At 34.4% G+C, this 19,307-nt stretch overlaps 1 protein-coding gene across 1 annotated transcript in view; it reads right to left on the reverse strand.

The window, feature by feature from the left end:
* Nucleotides 1-6,644: 6,644 nt before the first annotated feature.
* LOC140150317 (uncharacterized) overlaps nucleotides 6,645-19,307 on the reverse strand; it is a 171,461-nt gene continuing 158,798 nt past the window's right edge. The window contains 5 exon segments of the mRNA XM_072172326.1: nucleotides 6,645-8,729; nucleotides 9,350-9,436; nucleotides 10,096-10,387; nucleotides 16,098-16,203; nucleotides 17,141-17,288. Of these exon segments, the coding sequence (XP_072028427.1) occupies nucleotides 8,553-8,729; nucleotides 9,350-9,436; nucleotides 10,096-10,387; nucleotides 16,098-16,203; nucleotides 17,141-17,288 (810 nt within the window). The 3' untranslated portion in view covers nucleotides 6,645-8,552.

Genomic DNA, 19,307 nt, shown 5'->3' on the forward strand with positions numbered 1-19,307 from the left:
ATCTTCAAAACCGTGGTCAGTCAAAATTTAGGACTATCAAACATCGACAACGAGATAATCTTGTTTTGTGTGTTCCTGACGAAAAAGATTTTTAGCAAAGACATCAAATATCAATTTCGATTTTTAAATATGAAGGAGTCAAATTCCCGTCTATTTGAGCAGATATTGTCACAAATCTGACATTTTAAGAAAATGTAACTTTATCAAAATACTAAAAATTAACACGCAAATGGTTCCTTTTTCAGACTCTCCGGCAGTTCCGAAGACAAACACTTGAAATCATGCTGCTCTTTATCCTCAAACTCCGACAATTGTAGCTCATTAGCTCAAATTTGGGCACTCCATTCCAGAGAATTTTTATTTCTTCTCATTTTTTGTTGTTGATATTAGCCTGATTTTTTAAAATATCCATCTAGGTTTCCCCGTTATTCTAAAATTATCCAGCATCCAATTTTTAGGGACATCCTGTTTGAGAACTAGAAATGAGGAAATATAAGGATTTGACCTGTCCAGTTGTCCTGAATTATCTCAATTTGTCTATTGTGAAAGGGAAATAATTGAGTCAATAATCAGAGTTTAATAACAGCGCGAGTAGATTACCCGGGTTGAAGAGGTTATTGTTCTAAATTGTTGATGGTGTTAGTCCTGTTGTTTTGAAATTAATATTGTGGGGATTTGATATAATAGCGATTGATGCCAACCCACACATGATTTCTCTCTAGTCCAAAGGGTCGCTAGTTCGAAGGTTCTCTAGTCCGACGGGTCCTAAAACTAAATAAAGTTCGCTAATCCGAAGGTTCTCTAGTCCGAATATAAAATAAGGGTTAGGGTTTAGGGTAAGGGTTATAGTCTTAACATGCTTATTCTATATTCGGACTAGAGAACCATATTTATAATTCGGACTAGCGAACCCGATATTCGGACTAACAAAGCTTTTTTCAGAATTCGGAGTAGCGAATGGTAAATTACGTGTTCGGACAAGCGAACCTTCGGACTAAGGAGCTTTCGGACTAGGGAACCTTTGGGCTAGAGAGTTATCACCAACTCACACACCTCTGCATACTTTTAAAGTTTTTTTCTGACTACTGTGGCCAAAGAAGACACATTATAAACCATGATTTTACAACATTCAGGGGTGCAGCTCAAATAGGCGCAGTATCCTTGTCTACCTACATATAACCACTGCAACCATGATCAGCTCTCGAGTGGTACAGGTAAACCAAGAGTTAGGCAACTAGTTCCAAGTTCAGGGAAATTTTAAACTCGGAACAATTATTTTCAAGAGAAAAACTTTCAACCTCATTAGGGCTCGAAATTGGGACATCTCATAAACTACACCAACTTGTTGTTGTTGATGTCATTTTCCCGGGCATTTTCCCTCCAAACTTGGGTATTTTAGAGTAGTGTGTGCTGTATTACTTTGATGAGACCAGCTGTGTATGAACAAGTTGTTCATATTGTTATGAATAGGCTATAATTGTAAGAGCATTTTAATGTTAACAACTACAATATGAAGGCTGGCTTAAAGTGCGTCTACTCGCTTCACAAAAACTGACAGAAAGAATGCATAATACAATAGTATATTCCAATAAATTTGAAGTGTTTCTCTATTACTCCTAATAAACCCGGTCATGATGCTTATTTCATGGTCCTTCATTTATTTCCTTAATTTTTAAAATTTTACACTTCATGCTATTGAGTTCTCCTGTATTTACCACCAGTTATGAATGGTAAATTGCCAACCCTAATATTACATCATCAAGAAAAACACATACAATCAACTTTTCGATTTCACATCTGTCCATTTATTAATGTTAAATACAAAATACAAGTTTGGTGTAAATTAACAAGGCTTTTCATTATCATTATTTTTATGTTATTAAACAGAAGAAATAGCTACATAAATACAATATTATGCAAACAAACAAACATACAGACAGACAGATACATAAATGGTTAAAGAGGTATTACCATACAAGCCAAAATACTGACCGGGCAGGGGGGATATATACGTAAACAAACAAACTCATCTTCAAAACCACAGTTCAATGACTTCTTTACTGGTTTATTACTACATGGACATTTGGTTATCATTTGACTCAATATAAGTCTAGTTTGAATAAATATGTATGGTCTGAACTGTGAGTCCTGAAGATGAGAATGATATCAGTGGTACTATACACAAAAGTCTGTTCCATGATAAATAGTTACCTATAGTGCATGTTAAGGGTACAACATCAGTCTGAAAAAGCTTACAAATGCTGTTTTATAATCATTTCAATCATCAATGGTACATCATCGTGTTATTTGAGTTACACACTATGCAGTCCTTTAAAATGTGTCATAATACCACTGACATACAAATTAGTAATGTCAAAAAAACACAAAATTATAAGGCCAAAAAAAATAATGGTTTGTCTCAAAGCTCACGAGTGGTTTGAAAACAAATGTGAAATGCGATTAAAAAAAAAAAAATTATTCCCGACTTTTTTCATGGTATTTGGAGAAAAAAATCTGATTTTCGCCAAATTTTTCTGGAAAAAATTTTTTTTTGAAATGAAAAAAAATTCCGCATTTCTTTTTTTCCAAATCTCACAATTTTACAAAAGCATGAGCTTTGAGACAAACCTTTTTTTTTTGCCTAACATGTTGGTTACACATAAACGCACTATATTAATAATGTAATTATTATTATTCATAAAATGATTACTTTCAACCTAATGAATACAATTTGTAAGTAAAATACAATAAATATGAATAACAGATTTGGCTTTAGCAAGAAAGCTGGTATATTTTTTCTCAATCAATCATAATAAGTTGTTATGTTTTTTTTATGCATCTGCAAATTTGAAAGAACAAAGATATAAATAGAAGTGTTGCACAAACATGATGGGATGGATAACTCAATACTTCATATCACAATATAAACCAACAGATGTGACGCTCACTTGAAAAATATTGATGAGTTTCAGTAACAGGTGCAGTATATGCACTATGCAGATGATACCATATTGTCCCGCAATCTACTGAGTGGACTCTTTGGATTTGCACACTCACAAGCATTGAATAGGACCCGGCTTCCATCGGCACAGTACATCCATACACTACTTCTTAACTGAAACTCATAAATGTGTATCTCTCTTATGTATCTACCGTAACCCACAAAAATGCTGATAGTGGGTTTGAATGTATAACTTGTTGAAAGTCCAAACGAGAATTTGCTTGAATTTAATGTGACCATAAAATGAGCACTTTATTCATCATCTGCAACAAACATCTTAACTTGCATAACTTTCCTTGTACTCTTTCCTTAGCCATCAGTTATGACAATGACAAATCAAAAGAAAAACATCCAATGCATATTGCGAGAGTAGATACACATTTATGTAATAATAAAGCACAAGGAGTCCATCCACCTGCCTTCAATCATTCATTGATCAGTAACACCAGTACCATGCAACATAACACATCTACAAAAAACAATCAAAAATATTAAGAGTGCACAACACAAAAACATGCATGAGTGAAACGTGTAAAGCTTAATGAACCACAAAATAGTAATCAGTAACTCATTATACAAATTCACTAGAATATACAGATTTTTGCTGGAAGTATATTATTTTTTCAATCATTAGAATTCAAATGCTATCTACAATTTTTTTCTTCAAATCTACAATAAGTTTCTTATTCTCAAGAAAACATGGCGATTATTTTGTCAAAAAGTCACTTGTTTACAAAATACAAGCAAAGGTGGTATATCTGTGCATAATTCATTATTATTCTTTCTAATAATACATATTGAACATTTTTTCCCCAAAGCTTGCTTTGGCTTTTTTCAAATATTTATATATTTTTAAATAATTCTACAAAAGGTAACACAATACCAAATATCAGAAGTCGTAAATAATATGGCTGCCAAGCGCAATTTGTCTTAAAGAAAAAATTACACAAAACAGACGTCATACTCGCTTGCTGCAAAACGTTCATTCAAATATATGTTTAATGCTTGTGTTTCGTACTTTACAGACATATTTAGTTGATTCCATGAACCAAATATCAATTGGAATTTAGATTTTGGTATTTTTAGAGCAAGTACAATGCACGTAACATGCAAACAACAAAAACTTGACAGCAATTTAATAACCTATCTGTAAAAAAAAAGTAAAATCAACTGAAGAAAGTAAGTTTAACTTTATTACATTTATTTACGCTAACCATAGCCATTGAAATATTAAGATACAAAAACAAAAAAATTAGGCATTGAAAACATTGGTCAGACCAAATAGGTCCCCGACTCATTCTTAACAAATACCAATCATTATAGCTACCATTTTTTGCCAAGGTTCTGATTCAATTTTTAAAATATATTTCTATACCGCTGATACTAATGTTTTTGCTTCCTGAAAACATTGCAGAAAATGGCCTTTATAAAGATCCCAAATTACACAATTGGACTTGCACGCACACAAGGGCACAATGGTGGCTCTTATGGCAGTGATGTCACTGCGTTGAGGAATTACAGCACTATAGATGAGGTGACATAACAAATAGTTGGTTGGCAATGGTCATTTGTTCCTTACCCAACAAAATGCATGCACATCATAAATTTGATAAGGAACCATGTTTTAATCATGGACGGTAGAAGAAAATTTTGTGCTTTAATAACTTGCACCATAGCAGATACAAGGCAATAAGGCAGGGAAGTAAGGCTATTGAACAAAAAAGTGGTTTTATGTGTTATAATCTGAACCATGTGCATAGACCAGAGCAGACCAGACCCTTACTTTTGTTTATAAGGCCCCCCCTCAAAAAGGTGTCTCAAAGCTCACTAGTGATTTGAAACAAATGCGAAATGCGATTTTTTTTTTATGGTATTTTGAGAAAAAAAGTTGGATTTTCGCCGAATTTTTCTCAAATCGCGCGATTTTACAAATGTGTGCGCAAGCTTTGAGACAAACCTTTTTTTTTCCTAAACACTGCTGTCACCTCATCTATAGTCCGTTTGGCTTTCTTGACATAGTAGCGTCCGTGAGTGATACACAAGATCAAAGGCAGTGTATCTGTAGGGTGCAGTCACTTTATGCCATATCGTATGTTACAGATGCACTACTGCCTTTGATCACATGTGTATCACACATAGACACTACTGTCTCAAAAGACACTACTGTCTCAAAGAAGCCAAATGGACAATGCTTTAAGTATACTCTGTCCTGGATGAAGTAACAACAACACTGCATTGATGCAAGTGTTGTAATAGTATAATCCTAAACTGCTAGTTATCACAGTTTGATTTCATAATTTGTATTATAATACATCGCCTATACAATAATTTTATCGTATACATCAGAGCAGATAGATTATAATCACACAAATAGAACAGTATGATTCAATAGGAATGCTGTTTACATGAAGGAAAAAAGTTTGGAAGAGCATCAAGAGTATGTCACACAACTTGCATAGCTGTGGTGAAGACAGCATTTCTATACTTCAATCAGTTACAAAATGACATGTCTTGGACAGATTAGTATAGGCACTGCATGCCGAAATGTACAATTTGTAAAAAATGCCATTGGTTTATATTTGACATGGGTAAAATGGAAACATAGCCCTTATAGTCTGTCAACTCAGAAGTACAAAGTAAATAGACCTCAGGAACTGGAGGTATGAGAATAACTATTTCAGTGCAATGCGTGTGTAAATGCTTCTTTGGCGCACCAACTGCTGCACGATTTGCACTTATCACGCTCTTTATGCATCGCGTTTTTTTACCACGCAATGCGTGTGGTGCAAAGCATCGACCCCCGATGCCACGGATTTACTTTGTACTTCTGAGTTGACGGACTATATCTACACCTAATCAATTGATCACAGTATAGCTGTGGTTTATTTCATTTGACAATACAAAGGCAAAAGTTACAAACATTGCCAGGAATCTTTCTCGATCAAGTCATGATGGAATGTCTCCTTTACTATTCATATAAGGCGACTACAGCAAGGGTTCATATATCATGTTGCAAGACTTAAACTTTCAGCAAGAATACTCAAGATTAGAACATAGGATTCAAAATTCCACACACAGGTTGACAACCTGTGGATTAGCGTGAAATAAAGTCATCAACATATGTAATCAACACTTTAAGCTGCATCCAGACATATGAGACTGCTTACAAGGATGCCAGTTGTGACATTTTGTTGTTTTCATAAGTTATAAATACTCATAGTAATGTCAATGTCGATGATGTAATGAAAAGTATATTTTATAGGTTGATTGTATGCACAATTAGTTTGCTACATACATATAAGAAAAAGGAGTTATTACAATTGCAGTGCAAAATTGGATAAAGCACATAACTTTAAACAAAGGCCATAACTGGGTTTTGATAACCAATGCAATGGAAGGCTCTAAAAGGGTTGAACTTCCAAGGACACATCTTACACCTTGAGGAAGTTCTGTCCTAGATTGCTGGTATATTATGGTATTTATTCTCTCATCTGATTGAAATCAGGACTAAGTAACTTCTTGTCTGGTTACAAAATATACACAACTACTTCCCTAATTCAGAGTCAGCTTACTATGTAGGTGCAACCAGGGGTACCACTACTTTGACTTTAACATCGAGCTTTTGCAGTACCAGGGAGTACCACATAGGCACTTATTGGGCACATGATTTTTGTTAATTCTAGAGCTTAGTATTATGATGAAAGTAATCTACCACTGAGATGTTATAAGTGGGTACTCACCCAAACTATGCACTGCAATATGCAAAGGAAATTAGTTGTTTTTTATTCAATTAATACTATTTGATAAATGCTTCTAACTATAGCATGTTTTAATCCACACAATTACGGCATTACAAAATCAATCAATTTTGGAATAAATATTAGAATGTAAAAAGTTATTAAACTAATCAGTAGCAGAGTATTGAATAACAAACATGTTAGGATGGAAATAGTATTCAAGTCTGATGTAAGGAATATGCAACAAGGTCATGTGTGCTTTGTTGTAACTCTGCATTTATAACCTCCTTGCATTCAACTGATTATCATCATGGATAGTGTAGGGATGGCAACCTCCTGACTTAAGGCAATTTATTATGCACCAGCATCTCACCAAAGCCAGAAGTGAAGTTTGACATCCCTGTGGAATTTTGGCTTAAAAATTCTTTTGATCATAAAAACAGTTAGTCTGGACTCTAGCCATGGCACAATAGTGTACTGCCGCATTATATCGTCACATATCTGGCAAACTTCAAATTAAGAGAATGTTTGTTTGTGACCTGTAACCCGTTTTTATGATGATAATGCATTGTAAGAATTACATACATGCCAATAGCTTAACTTTAAAGTTTAAAGATGCCAATTATGATATAATTTTCACTATTTTAGTCCAACTCATGACAATCCAATAAGGTGATTTACCAAAGCATTATGCTCAAGGCTGTTTGAAGTCTGTCTTATCTAGCTAACATATTCATATCCAAGACATAAAGAGAACACACTACTTGTACAAGTAATAACTTATTGTCTCTCATTTGATGTTTTGGTCCTTTATAATGTCATCCAATTATGTAGGATGTCTATACATGTTACTGTTGGTCCACATTCCTTTCCACTGATTATGCAAGGCTTGTTGCAAGTCTAGTCTACAGCTTGAAAGCACCAGCAAACACAGATGGTGGACTGTGGAGAAGTCCTTATATTATAATCATGAATGTTTAATTTATAAAATAAATAATAATATTAATAATACACAGAAACAATATTTATTTATTTGGAAAAAATCTAAGCAACTATTCAGTGCAACTTTGAAAGAAATAAAAATTAATTGAATGTAAATTATATGCACCAACTGAATCATTATCCATATCAAAATATGACAATTAAAATATATGAATATTCATTGATAATGTTTTTAAGGGTCGCTAGCTGTAAGTGATCTCTCCTCTTCACCTTAACGGCAGAGGAGTCAGATACACTTACACCTTTTGTACTCAACATCAAAACATATCGTTAAAACAATGAAATTGTGCTTTCTTTTTTAAGAAACCCTGTATGAAAACTAGAGACTGTGCAGTCATCACATAACACAAAACTTTTGTTAGATACTTTCTATGTAAATCCTTAAATGGCACCGTAATGTAGTATATTAGGTACCTTTCCTATTGCATTGGTGGGTGGGGCAAATGCAAGCACCTCAGTGAGGTTTATACTATCCTCCATCCAGAAACTGAATAGACATTTGTTACAAGTACATTATTATCTAGGTAACAGAATGAGCAAATACTGTATTTACCCAGAAGTGTGCAAAGTACATATATAACTCCCCCTCCCTCTATCAGGCACTCTCTGGAATGATCCTAAGTCCAATATTCAACAACAAAACAAACATTCAGAATACAGATATTTGGTATTCAGAAAAAAACACCTTTAAAAGAACATATGAATCCACAATGTCTATTCAATTTCTGGATGTGCATATCAATGAATACAAGATGGCAGATTAAGCTGGGATTGAATGGAGCACTCTTTACAAACACTTAACACCATATGTGTTATACAACTTCAGGAGTAGGGTCATCCTGTGCTGCAGCACCCTCACCACTGGTTCTCACTCTCTGTACTTGCCGTTGAAGGTCGTCCACTTCTCCTTTGAGAGCTTCAATGTAGTCCTGATGAGCCTGGCATTTCACTGCAAATTCTGATCTCTGCTTGTCACTTTCTTGTTTATTCTGTGAAATTAATACAGCAGACAAAAATATTACTCATAGCATATTCTACAAAATTGATGAGCATATTGAAATATAGTTCATCTCACCACGGTAGACAAAAAATAGTGTTTATTGTCTGGGAATGTTTTAGTCATTGTCAAAACATAACTGCAACCATTGTTTGATTTTTTTTACATTGTTGTGGTCACAAAATCAACTTTTGGGGCAATTATTTCTGTATTTTATTTAGAGATCATAATGCATTGATTTTTGTAATATCGTTCACTGATTTTGAAGATTTTCTTGAAGCTTGTGGTGCTGCTTTTTTCTTTCTATGCCCTGCTTGTATATCTATATATGATAAATAAACAATATCTGTATTTGTTTAGCAAATAACAATTTTTCTTTCCTTTTTTAGAGGAAAATCATATAGTTGAACTTTTTATTTTCCCCACAATCAGAAATTCTTGTGATGCAGTATGTACCAAGTTGATATATTCCTATATTGTTTTAATTATGTTGTGTACTTGCAGGGCCTCCTTGGAAATCAGTGCTTTGTCATTGAAGGGGCTACCCTGCCTAAAGAAAGTTTAAATAAATAAATTTGATCTTATTGTTCCCATTAATCTCATTATACATACCTTTAATGCCAACTCCAGTTTCCCTTGTAGTGTATGCAACTCTTCATTAGCACACTGAAGCTCTACCTCACGAATGTGAAGGGCAACCTGACAAGTAAGAAAACACATGCCAAAATTAACAACTGTTTGTTTACACTCATAGACAATCACACCATGCCATGTGAATGGTCCATATTTGAGCAAATAAATCTGCATAGATTTTTAGAAAAATTGACTATATTCATAATACATTTTAACTTGAAAATATTTTCCTTGATCAGGGATTGATATCAGAAAGAGATACTGCACATCTTAAGTCATAACTCACAAACCAATCATAACTTTAACATACAATTTACAAATTAGACTTACGATGCGTTTGGAAATTACACTGGGCTCAAGGACTTACAGTGTATTGTATATGTTAGTGAAATGCACCCCAGGGGTCCATTTCAATAAACTTTTAACCCTTCGTAATTAAAGTAACCATTCGTAAAGTTACGAATAACCAATACTAGACGGAACTTTACGAAGGGTCCCTGTAGTAAATCCCTATTACTTACGAAGGGTACCATTCGTAAGTAAGTTAGTGAAATACAACTTACGACTCGTCGTAAGTTACGAACGATATCGAGACTTACGAAGCTTCGTAAAGTTTAGTGAAATGCACCCCAGGTCACTATATGCAACAGGTTTCAGACTGCCAGCCAGTCTCATCAGAGAAAACTAAAACTAACGACAAAAAAGCCTCCTATGTACACACTCACCTTTGTAGGAGTGATTTGCTCATTGTCATTCCTATCCACCTGCAGCACTCCCTCTTTGTCTTCTTCCTCCCTCTCCTCTGATACTTTCTTACTCAATGCTAGCACCTCTTCTGTTAATCTATTGCCAAGCTCTTTATTAAGTGATAGCAGCTGTTCCGTCTGTTGCCGTGCATCCCCTAAGGATTTACTAAGGGTCTCCACCTGTCTTGAGAGTTGTGTGTTCTCTTGGCAGACCTGGGAGAATTTCTGCGACAGAATCTGCCACTCTTTGTTCATTTGGCTGACGACTTCCCTGTGTGGCAATAAATGGGTGAGGAAAAACAATAATTTTAGATAAATGTATTTGTATTTTGCATTTGATATCATCAAATAGAAAAATTCATTTCAGCACTGTAATGTGTTCAATTAGTCTCAATAAGGTGTTATTTGTTTATATCAAAATGTGATCATGCTTGATGAGAAAAGTCTGTCTTTCCATATTGCTGGACTTGACAGATTTTCCAACTCAAAAGTTAATAATTTGAATACATATCAAAAACTATTAATTTTTTACTATATGATTCACAATCTCTTGCATAGCACCAGTTGTGGTCTGAAATAGGTTGCTGTACTGTGTTTAACTAAAGCCAATCTAAATGGGGTATCATAATATAGAAACAAAAAACGTTGTTCCTGTGGACAAGGCCAAGGACAAAAAAACACCTTTCTTTCATGACATTAATGTGAAAGTTAATTGAACACATACTAGCGCCACATTTATACAGTAATTATCCTGCAAACAAGCAAATCTTATAGAAGTTGTGACAGGTGTACATCAACTGAATTGTGAAGTGTGTGACACACTTAACTCAACAGTGACCAACAACAGTGTCTCACATCTGTTACACTTACTACTTTTCAAACACATACTCTGACAAAACAATAATGTGACATCTTGCAGCATTGTGGAGTTACCATAATTATTCATTGTCCTACAAGATAGGTGAAGTTATATGCCACAATTGTAGATATCAATCACTGAGAAAGTTGTTCAAAAGAGTCGACCTAATTTGTCAACTGTACATTTTCAGTAAATTCAATATTTACAAAATGGAGAGAGTTGACTAATTTGTCAACCAGGCCGCGACAAATTTTATTTTTTAGCTTGCCCGATCGGGCAGGCAATATCCAAAAATTGGTTGCCCGAAATTGCCCGAAATTAACCCATATTCCCGGCAACAATTGTCGACAAAGTCACATAGGGGCCTACCGTACTCATCATGCAGTGCAGTGCATAGTACCGTAAGTGTGCTGAATTTGGCAGTTTCATTCTTACGGAAATCCAATACTTTTCTCAGTTAAGTTGATAAATAAATGAGTATTCATGAAATGCATAAAAAATGAACATTTCATTCAATTATTTCACTGTTTGTTTCTTACATGTGGAAAATAATGTGTATTTTATGTGAAATTTTGTCAGTAAAGTCACGGCGATTTACGTATTTCGCCAACCACTAGTACATCTCAATCTCAATCATATGCAAATACCAGCTGACGTCATTGACGTCATGATATTTGCACGAAACAGGTTCTATAATTGGCCAAACTTCCGATACGTCACGTAACGGCATGATGTTCATTAGCATATATACATGTATATGTCTGCAAGTCAGGTGTGGGATACGAGTGCCTACTAGCGAAATTTGAGTTCCATTTCAAGAAGTTTTCTACTTTGTTTTGATGTTTTTTTACTTCTGTGAACACGCCAAGTTGGACAGAAATACTCAATTTTAAATCATCAAGCTTTAATTGGTTTAAATTTAGACTTGCCCGATCGGGCACAGCTCTTCAGAGTTTTAATTGCCCGACAAAAAATGTGATTGCCCCGGGCTATCGGACAGGCGATTTGTCGCAGCCTGTTGTCAACTGTACATTTTCAGTAAATTCAATATTTACAAAATGGAGAGAGTTGACTAATTTGTCAACTGTACATTTTCAGTAAATTCAATATTTACAAAATGGAGAGAGTTGACTAATTTGTCAACTGTACATTTTCAGTAAATTCAATATTTACAAAATGGAGAGAGTTGACTAATTTGTCAACTGTACATTTTCAGTAAATTCAATATTTACAAAATGGAGAGAGTTGACTAATTTGTCAACTGTACATTTTCAGTAAATTCAATATTTACAAAATGGAGAGAGTTGACTAATTTGTCAACTGAGAGAGTTGACTAATTTGTCAACTGTACATTTTCAGTAAATTCAATATTTACAAAATGGAGAGAGGATTATCCTGCTGCTACAATGTCTATTAAGCTTCCTTGGTACTAAATCTGAAGCTGATATAATTTAATATGACTTGATCATTTCTTTGGTATAACAAAACAGGTTGCTGACATGCACTTTGGGAGCTTTGCAATATATAAAAATATATATTAGTCTTACAAATAATATTCATGCAAAACTTTTAATGGAAAGTGAAAAACATTAACCAATGAAAGGAAATTAACAAAATGTGTTGACAAACATGGGATATTGTGTAAACTATACTACCAGAATTCATTCAATCATACCTAACCAACAGAAAAGGATGACAATATTTTGAAGAGGGTACATAACTCATTATAAACTTAATTCCAGGTATGTTGAAATTTAAATCAGTAGCTTTTCAGCCACTGACACATAATGGATCTCGTCTTTCAATTTTGAATCATTTAGTTTGCAAGTGTACCGAATGGTACCAATGGAGAGCTTTTGTGTCTGTCTGTGAATATATTGTGTTATTTACAGGTTAACATATTAAATAGTGAAAAGTAGCATGTGAATTTTAATATTTTGCAAAAACAAAACAAAAAATTTAACTGGTATATTTTAGTTCCTTGAAATACATTTATGTATGATTCAAAGACTTGTTTCACAAATTATAAAGTTGGCTTACAAATTCAAAATAAAACAATAATAATAACAACTGAATTACCAATGCATGCAATCTGTGCACCAAAAACTCAATACACAAATGGTCTATTCCAGATGAAATCCATACACCCTCATGGAAGACATATCCTTAATCGTACACACACAAAATGTGTATTTCAAATGGGATGACCTGACTGGGTGACTCCATTTGATATCTACATCCCTTGTGTGTAAGATTAAGGTCATGTTTTCTATAGGGGGTATATGGATTTCAACTGACATTCGAGCCCAATATGGATTTCATCAGACTTATCATTGGGAGCACATGGTTCAATACACTGATCACACAAGTAGTTATTTAAAACATGATCAACAACAACTATTGAGCATGCAAAACTGTGAATTCAACTTGCAAGGTGCAATGTTGAATTGCTTGTCCATTCTATTCAAGAATATGTCTAAGTTACAGACTTTTCCAAAGTAGACTAAACTTTATTGAAACCAGAATTTATACACTTAGTTTTCTCTTTCACATTTGGGCTTTACATAAACCTTAATTAACTTTCTGAAGGAAAATGAAACAATGATATTTTACATAGAATTAAAGAGTCAAAAGACTTCAAATTCAAGCCCATGTGATATTTTATTCAGGTCTACGGATAGTATGGCCACTACCTCAAAATGTACTGTTACAAAACTTGGCTTTAACTTCAGCTCAATTGTCAAATTACACAAGCATTTTCAGTGGCTCAAAATGTACTTTTACAAAAATAAACTTGGTTTTAGTCAAAAGACTTCAAATTCAAGCCCATGTGATATTTTATTCAGGTCTACGGATAGTATGGCCACTACCTCAAAATGTACTGTTACAAAACTTGGCTTTAACTTCAGCTCAATTGTCAAATTACACAAGCATTTTCAGTGGCTCAAAATGTACTTTTACAAAAATAAACTTGGTTTTTAGTCAAAAGACTTCAAATTCAAGCCCATGTGATATTATATTCAGGTCTACGGATAGTATGGCCACTACCTCAAAATGTACTTTTATGAAACTTGGCTTAAACTTCAGCTCAATTGTCACATTACACAAGCATTTTCAGTAGCTCAAAATGTACTTTTATGAAAATAAACTTTATTTTTTACTTCGGCTCAATTGTCAAATTACACAAGCATTTTCGGTTGACTTGATAATGGTTGGTGCATGTGTGATGATATATATATTAATATTGACCCTTGGCAAGAAGGTGCTTTCAATGACTGACCTGTCCCAAGAACTATTGTGTAACAAGACCTAAGGAAATGGACAGAGAACATAGTGGTCAATGGTGGCTCAAGAGTGGACAGAGTTTGAAAGATAATGTGCAACAGCTATTATTAAATACTTTGTGATTAGAGAGTAAAATGTTTGATTTTTATCAGTTGCCACTCAATTTCTATCAAAAATATTTCAAGCGAGTAAGTAACAGAGTTAGGATTTAGAATACTCTACCAATGAAGGGTTACTTTAAGAATGTTGTTACGAGTTGGCCAAGATATTTAGACATGCTTTTAGGATAACATATAATTCTTGCAATTCTTACATTTGGGGTCAATATAAATTTCATTGGCAAGGTATTCTAAATATGACAATGAATGATTGTAACATAAAACAGGCATATTTAAGTATGAGTTACTTCTGTCCATGCAAAGAGTTGGTTCCTGATTGAAAACTGCAGGCCAGCCAGCCAGCCAGCGGTATGATAGTTGCATGCAATTGTAATGATATAAACATACGTATGTGGAAATATGAAAACAAGCAATATCCTCTAATAACCCAAAACCAAACATTTTGGTACAGATTGTTCAGTTTAACTAGGAATTAGGTGACCTTATATCCAAATTTTTGTTGTTGAACTTCACGATATTCTTGTCCGACTTTTGTGGGGCTAATTAAGGATTGATTAATGCTTAACAGTACAAGTGTGAAAATTCAGTCTATACCATTTTTCACGCTGATGTGGCGGTGATGTCAACGTGTTGAGACAGCTGTTTCGCTCGAGCATCTATGTGGCTTCTTTAAGCATGAGCATGACAACCTTTTTTAGTAAGCGCTGGTGATTTGAGCCTGCGCCCAATGAAATATGCACTGACACATCAGTTTAAAAAATGGTATAGTAATGCTAAGCAAGCTACGTCATTTGAGTAAGAATGAATATTATATTTCTATCAATGCTGCTACTAGAATGGACCGGGCAATTGTAGTTCCAAGCCAAATTATGGGTTATTGGTATCCTCTATCTCTTTTACAAACAAGTTAGTTGCACATTAAGGAGAACAAAACAATGTTTGGGTGTCCTCACAACTTTCCTGGGATAGAAGTTTTAAACCAGAATTCTCCATAATACCCTGCCAATGTATACATAGGTTTGCAATGCAGGTCTTTAATAGAATGGTGCATATAAATGCACAGCGAACAAAATGGTAATGCATTCTAAAGGGTAATAAAAGAAAAAACCTTTTTCAGGAATTTCAAAATTAGGATCTTGTTTTGCACAGTAAAGACAAAAAATAGCTTTTTTTAGTTTTCAAAATTTGATGTGGACAGTGGTGAACATCAAAACATTTCTTTTTGGCCAAGGGGCTAAGACATCTTTATACCATCATCATCACAATTAAGGGGACTTACTGGAGGATACTGTGTAAGAATTTGAAATAATGCCCAAATCGCCAATGCAACTTGTTTTTTTCAGGAAAGAGAGCAGGATATATAAGCATAAATGAGAGTCACAATGAAAGACTTGATTTGCATAGTTTCCAGGCATGCGAATTAGTATCATCATACTATATTGGTCCCCTATACGTATTGTACCAAAATTACTTCCCACAATACAATATGCATATTGCATAACAAAGGAGATGGATTAACCTCTGAACTGTATCTATTGTTATGCAATATGCATATTACCGTGTGGGAAGGAATTCCGGTACAAACCAACTTGCGGTAGAAAAAGCCAGGCTCCCACATATTGAAATATTGCACCTTCCTTTGATCATCCAGTACTTTTCAAAACGATAACACCATTATTCCCACTGAAAAACAGCTCCATTAATTGACTGTGACCTACCTGTGTCTCTTCATCACAGCTTCTACATCACTGTTGATACCGCCTTGAAGATTCAGTCGTTCCTGCTCAATTTCTTGCTCATGTTTTTCTTGGAGGGATGCGATAACTGTAGAAAGAAATATTCAAAGTTGTGTGTTAACATCTTGAGTTTAGAGAATGAGTCCAGTAAGTACATTATTCTATAAACCGGTTGCATATCCATCTTTCTCAATTACAGGGGTAGAAGCTACACTTGATCTAGGGATATTGATATCAATCCACAGTGTTAAGATAAGTGTATAGTCTGACATCTTGCAGGTGTTTTTTTTATTGCATCAGACACAAAGCCTAATCTTCTTCAAGTGTATTCCGCAGCCGCTAAAATTTTCCAGTGTCGTCAATAGCAGAAAATGTTGAGACGGAAAACAAAGCCCTGAACAAAGCTAATCACTTTCACTAGCATCCACAACATGCTCATCTACCAGGGGCACAGTTCTTTAACCCCAATACATTTATACATTTATTGAATGACCTTTGAAAATTTGGGTACAAAAACTCATACTTTATAACTTGAGGTCAAATTTTGCACTCTGATTGTTTAATTGAAGTTATTGAACTATGTTATTGGGATGAGGCCATTGTGGTCCATAGTGTTTAGCGAAAAAAATCAAGGCTGATAACCAAAAGTAACTGGCGATAACTGAAAATAGAAAAACACCTGCCAAGGTGGCTGTTTCGGCCTATATGCTGCTAACTTTGGTATTGATTAGTGTACATAGTATAGCTACAGGTAATAATAGGAAAACCATTACATTGGATGGACACACTCACTGGGACACAAAAGAGAGTAACTACAGTGACAACTTAAATATTTGGCCACATCAAAAAATCACATTATGGGCCCAGTTCAACATAATTTGCCTTGTTGGTTTATGTTACCAATGTGAGACAAAATGATTCTCCTCTCCACATGTGACCTGCAAACACACAAGTTCGACTCTTGTTTCTACTGAAGTTTGATTTATTGCATTCGGAGTATCCCAAGTTATCTGTTGTATTGTTACCTTTGGCCGTAGCCTGGGCTTCTTCATGTAACTGTTTGTCTTTCTCCCCCTGCAAAACTTTCATTTGATCTTGGAAGGAATTTCGAAGTTCTGTCAACTTTCCACGGTGGGATTTCTCTTGCTCCATCAATTCTCCATTGCTACGGACCTGTGTCAAAGGTCAAGGGTTAAAGGTTAACAAAGTGCATAGCAATTAAAGCAAGTAACATCTTTAAACAGCAATTCAACCAATTACCATGTAATTTTATTTCTATGACATATTATGGACATATGCAATGAATCTGTAATTTTGGTTTTGAAAATTAAGTGAAGTTTTATGTGTTTTGGCTTTGATGACCATATTTGATTCTTGAATGTTTGATGAAGACACTGCTTGATAAAGATTTTAGAGATGCATCAGTATAGTCATCATCTTGCTTACCAAACAAAATGAGAAAATCTCATGAACATGAGTGTATGAACATGATACTGACACTGATCAACCTAACACATTTGTTCCACTTCCCCAATTGTGAGAAAGTATATTTTGTGTAGTATATACAGGAAATACTCCACAAACAAAACAGATGTGCTTTACATAAAAAATTCTGAGAATGTGTCGCAAGACTGTCAGTAAAGGCTGCTAACATTAAGCGTCACCGTGGGAACAAAACCACTACATATTGTATGAACCAACATTTTTGCTATATACAAAACTTCTTTTTTTCATATCGTTTTTGTCAAATTGAAGTGCATCTTCACAATACAAACCAAATTGTCAGTGTCAGAGTGTTGGCAATCTTACCAGCCAATCAATGTTCATGTTTCATTATTTTTTCATTCATTAAATTTGATGCAAGAGCAAATGGTTATGTTATGTTAAATGTTATGTGGCAAATTTTGAGATTCAAAATTAAGGTATTTCTATGAAAGGCAATTAGCTTAACTTGCAAAGTTAAAGATAAATTCAATTTCTATGTTATGTAAACAACAGATTAGTGATACAATTGATGCAATTAAACAATATATAACAATTTGTTGTGAAAAGTTGTGTTTTGTCAAATAGTCCAACCTCTCTTATCTGCCCACCATGGGACAAAACATTGGCTAGATAAGGGAAAATCCAGATAAATGAATTGTGGGTAATTATGCATTGAATGTCTGAAATACTATAATTGGGATGACAACAACAGATTACTTACTGAAGATGGATAAAAAGCACTGAAAGAGGACACTTTAATAATGTATGCAACATAAATATGTCCTACTAAATGCTTCAGAGTATGAAATTAAGGTGTCAAACATTAAAAACAGGTTTTTTAAAGATTGCTCAGTCAGATAAAAAGAGAGATGCCTATAAATAAGGTCTGGATAAGGGAGGTTGGACTGAATCAACTATTTGACTATGTGAGTACCGTAAAGATTCGCCTAATGGCGCTATGGGTTCCCTTGACATAAGTGGAATCTTAAGCACAACCTAAAAGTGCCCTCTCGTAAAATTCCCACCAGCAAAATAAGGACATGGAACCTTAATTCTTGGTTGGATTTCAGAGGAGAAAGCTCTCTATTTGCACATGGAATTTACCCCAAGACCAAGGAGCCAAAGTGCGCTATTAGGTGAATCTTTAGGGTATTGTATATAAAGAGTTCAAATGCAAAACAATTGAAACACAGTGATTTTGTGTTCATGCTTTGTTCAGAATCTTTCAACAAGATCATCTTTACGATCTCTCTTCCTAATTATTTTAACAGGCACTTATAATTGAAGACCGAATTAAACAGACTAGTTTACGTATGACGTCCTGTCAACCGGACCAAAAATGCTGTATTGCGCAAGTCAGCAACCAATCACATCACACTTTGCCCTGACGTCAGATGCAAACTAGTCTTTTTTTTAATTTGATCTTCCATTATAGGGAAATATTTTCCAGAGGACATAAATCTTACTTTTGTATCTCAACTCTTCAGATATTCACAGAATTAAACTTCTTAAAAACAAATTTTCACATTCACAAAGCAATTAACAAAATGTGATTCACTTACACAACAACAATGGAGCTGATTCTACTCAAATAAACCACACAATGTTAAATTAACTGGCAGGATGATAAAGTTTGGGTAACCTACGATCATTTTCAATAGGACTACCATTGTATCATAAATATGCACTGAAAGTCTCAGAAACCTA

This window comes from Amphiura filiformis, chromosome 4, assembly GCF_039555335.1.
Source record: "Amphiura filiformis chromosome 4, Afil_fr2py, whole genome shotgun sequence".
NCBI lineage: Eukaryota > Metazoa > Echinodermata > Ophiuroidea > Amphilepidida > Amphiuridae > Amphiura > Amphiura filiformis.